Source organism: Lepidochelys kempii, chromosome 3 (genome assembly GCF_965140285.1).
Source record: "Lepidochelys kempii isolate rLepKem1 chromosome 3, rLepKem1.hap1, whole genome shotgun sequence".
Taxonomy (NCBI): Eukaryota; Metazoa; Chordata; order Testudines; family Cheloniidae; genus Lepidochelys; species Lepidochelys kempii.
This window is the reverse complement of record NC_136382.1, coordinates 23,423,605-23,427,060: the sequence shown is the minus strand read 5'-3', so window position 1 is coordinate 23,427,060 and position 3,456 is coordinate 23,423,605. Positions and strand designations below refer to the sequence as shown.

Sequence of the window (3,456 nt, the reverse complement as noted above, 5' to 3'; positions counted from 1 at the left end):
AGCACATCAACCACCACACGCATTATCCAGCAGTATATGCAGCACCAGAACATGGCAACGCGATACCGGGCGAGGAGGCGACGTCAGCGCGGTCCCGTGAGTGATCAGGACATGGACACAGATTTCTCTGAAAGCATGGGCCCTGCCAATGCATGCATCATGGTGCTAATGGGGCAGGTTCATGCTGTGGAACGCCGATTCTGGGCTCGGGAAACAAGCACAGACTGGTGGGACCGCATAGTGTTGCAGGTCTGGGACGATTCCCAGTGGCTGCGAAACTTTCGCATGCGTAAGGGCACTTTCATGGAACTTTGTGACTTGCTTTCCCCTGCCCTGAAGCGCATGAATACCAGGATGAGAGCAGCCCTCACAGTTGAGAAGCGAGTGGCGATAGCCTGTGGAAGCTTGCAACGCCAGACAGCTACCGGTCAGTTGGGAATCAATTTGGAGTGGGCAAATCTACTGTGGGGGCTGCTGTGATGCAAGTAGCTCATGCAATCAAAGATCTGCTGATATCAAGGGTAGTGACCCTGGGAAATGTGCAGGTCATAGTGGATGGCTTTGCTGCAATGGGATTCCCTAACTGTGGTGGGGCTATAGGCGGAACCCATATCCCTATCTTGGCACCAGAGCACCAAGCCGGCGAGTACATAAACCGCAAGGGGTACTTTTCGATAGTGCTGCAAGCTCTGGTGGATCACAAGGGAAGTTTCACCAACATCAACGTGGGATGGCCGGGAAAGGTGCATGACGCTCGCATCTTCAGGAACTCTGGTCTGTTTCAAAAGCTGCAGGAAGGGACTTTCTTCCCAGACCAGAAAATAACTGTTGGGGATGTTGAAATGCCTATATGTATCCTTGGGGACCCAGCCTACCCCTTAATGCCCTGGCTCATGAAGCCGTACACAGGCAGCCTGGACAGTAGTCAGGAGCTGTTCAACTACAGGCTGAGCAAGTGCAGAATGGTGGTAGAATGTGCATTTGGACGTTTAAAGGTGCGCTGGCGCAGTTACTGACTCGCTTAGACCTCAGCGAAACCAATATTCCCACTGTTATTACTGCTTGCTGTGTGCTCCACAATATCTGTGAGAGTAAGGGGGAGACGTTTATGGCGGGGTGGGAGATTGAGGCAAATCGCCTGGCTGCTGGTTACGCGCAGCCAGACACCAGGGCGGTTAGAAGAGCTCAGGAGGGCGCGGCACGCATCAGAGAAGCTTTGAAAACCAGTTTCATGACTGGCCAGACTACAGTGTGAAAGTTCTGTTTGTTTCTCCCTGATGAAACCCCCCGCCCCTTGGTTCACTCTACTTCCCTGTAAGCTAACCACCCTCCCCTCCTCCCTTTAATCACCGCTTGCAGAGGCAATAAAGTCATTGCTGCTTCACAGTCATGCATTCGTTATTCATTCATCACACAAATAGGGGGATGACTACCAAGGTATCCCAGGAGGGGTGGTGGAGGAGGGAAGGAAAATGCCACACAGCACATTAAGCACAGCACTTTAAAAGTTTACAACTTTAAAATTTATTGAATGACAGCCTTCTTTTTTTTGGGCAATCCTCTGTTGTGGAGTCGCTGGTTGGCCGGAGGCCCCCCCACCGCGTTCTTGGGCGTCTGGGTGTGGAGGCTATGGAACTTGGGGAGGAGGGCGGTTGGTTACAGAGGGGCAGCAGTGGCAGTCTGTGCTCCAGCTGCCTTTGCTGCAGCTCAACCATACACTGGAGCATTCTGGTTTGGTCCTGCAGCAGCCTCAGCATTGAATCCTGCCTTCTCTCATCACGCTGCCGCCACATTTGAGCTTCAGCCCTGTCTTCTGCCCGCCACTTACTCTCTTCAGCCCTCCACCTCTCCTCCCGATCATTTTGTGCTTTCCTGCACTCTGACATTATTTGCCTCCACACATTCGCCTGTGCTCTGTCAGTGTGGGAGGACAGCATTAGCTCGGAGAACATTTCATCTCGAGTGCGTTTTTTTTTTTCTTTCTAAGCTTCACTAGCCTCTGGGAAGGAGAAGATCCTGTGATCATTGAAACACATCCAGCTGGTGGAGAAAAAAAAAGGGACAGCGGTATTTAAAAAGACACATTTTATAAAACAGTCGCTACACTCTTTCAGGGTAAACCTTGCTGTTAACATTACATACATAGCACATGTGCTTTCGTTACAAGGTCGCATTTTGCCTCCTCCCACCGCATGACTACCCCCTCAACCCTCCCCCCTCCCCGTGGCTAACAGCGGGGAACATTTCTGTTCAGCCACAGGCAAACAGCACAGCAGGAATGTGTCCCTGAAGAAAAGCACCCTATTTCAACCAGGTGACCATGAATTATATCTCACTCTCCTGAGGATAACACAGAGAGAGAAAGAACGGATTTTGGTTGAATGCCAGCAAACATACACTGCAATGCTTTGTTCTACAGTGATTCCCGAGTATGTGTTACTGGCCTGGAGTGATAAAAGTGTCCTACCATGAAGGACGAAATAAGGCTGCCCTCCCCAGAAACCTTTTGCAAAGGCTTTAGGACTACATCTAGGAGAACCGCAAATGCCAGGGCAAAGTAATCCTTTCACATGCTTGCTTTTAAACCATGTATAGCATTTTAAAAGGTACACTCACCAGAGGTCCCTTCTCCGCCTGCTGGGTCCAGGAGGCAGCCTTGGGTGGGTTCGGGGGGTACTGGCTCCAGGTCTAGGGTGAGAAACAGTTCCTGGCTGTCGGGAAAACCGGTTTCTCCGCTTGCTTGCTGTGAGCCATCTACAACCTCCTCCTCATCATCATCTTCTTCGTCCCCAAAACCTGCTTCCGTATTGCCTCCATCTCCATTGAAGGAGTCAAACAACACGGCTGGGGTAGTGGTGGCTGAACCCCCTAAAATGGCATGCAGCTCATCATAGAAGCGGCATGTTTGGGGCTCTGACCCAGAGCGGCTGTTCGCCTCTCTGGTTTTCTGGTAGGCTTGCCTCAGCTCCTTCAGTTTCACGCGGCACTGCTTCGGGTCCCTGTTATGGCCTCTGTCCTTCATGCCCTGGGAGATTTTCACAAAGGTTTTGGCATTTCGAAAACTGGAACGGAGTTCTGATAGCACGGATTCCTCTCCCCAAACAGCGATCAGATCCCGTACCTCCCGTTCGGTCCATGCTGGAGCTCTTTTGCGATTCTGGGACTCCATCATGGTCACCTGTGCTGATGAGCTCTGCATGGTCACCTGCAGCTTGCCACGCTGGCCAAACAGGAAATGAGATTCAAAAGTTCGCGGTTCTTTTCCTGTCTACCTGGCCAGTGCATCTGAGTTGAGAGTGCTGTCCAGAGCGGTCAGAATGGAGCACTCTGGGATAGCTCCCGGAGGCCAATAACATCGAATTGTGTCCACAGTACCCCAAATTCGAGCTGGGAACGTCGATTTAAGCGCTAATCCACTTGTCAGGGGTGGAGTAAGGAAATCGATTTTAAGAGCCC

At 51.4% G+C, this 3,456-nt stretch overlaps 1 protein-coding gene across 1 annotated transcript; it reads right to left on the bottom strand.

Annotated features, from left to right (window-relative positions):
* Positions 1-1,913: 1,913 nt before the first annotated feature.
* Positions 1,914-3,199, bottom strand: LOC140908130 (zinc finger and SCAN domain-containing protein 32-like). Its single transcript, XM_073335100.2, has 2 exons — positions 2,617-3,199; positions 1,914-2,040 (listed from the first exon to the last, which is right to left on the bottom strand). Exons 1-2 carry the CDS (start codon positions 3,197-3,199, stop codon positions 1,937-1,939), a joined length of 687 nt encoding a protein of 228 aa, XP_073191201.1. The 3' UTR covers positions 1,914-1,936.
* Positions 3,200-3,456: the final 257 nt, after the last annotated feature.

What these genes read in the sequence shown, in the direction of transcription:
- LOC140908130 (XM_073335100.2), bottom strand. Translation starts at nt 3,199, where the DNA reads ATGCAGAGCTCATCAGCACAGGTGACCATGATGGAGTCCCAGAATCGC. An exon ending in AGGCGGAGAAGGGACCTCTG is followed by an intron (nt 2,041 to 2,616) that starts GTGAGTGTACCT and finishes TTTCTCCACCAG; the next exon opens with CTGGATGTGTTTCAATGATC.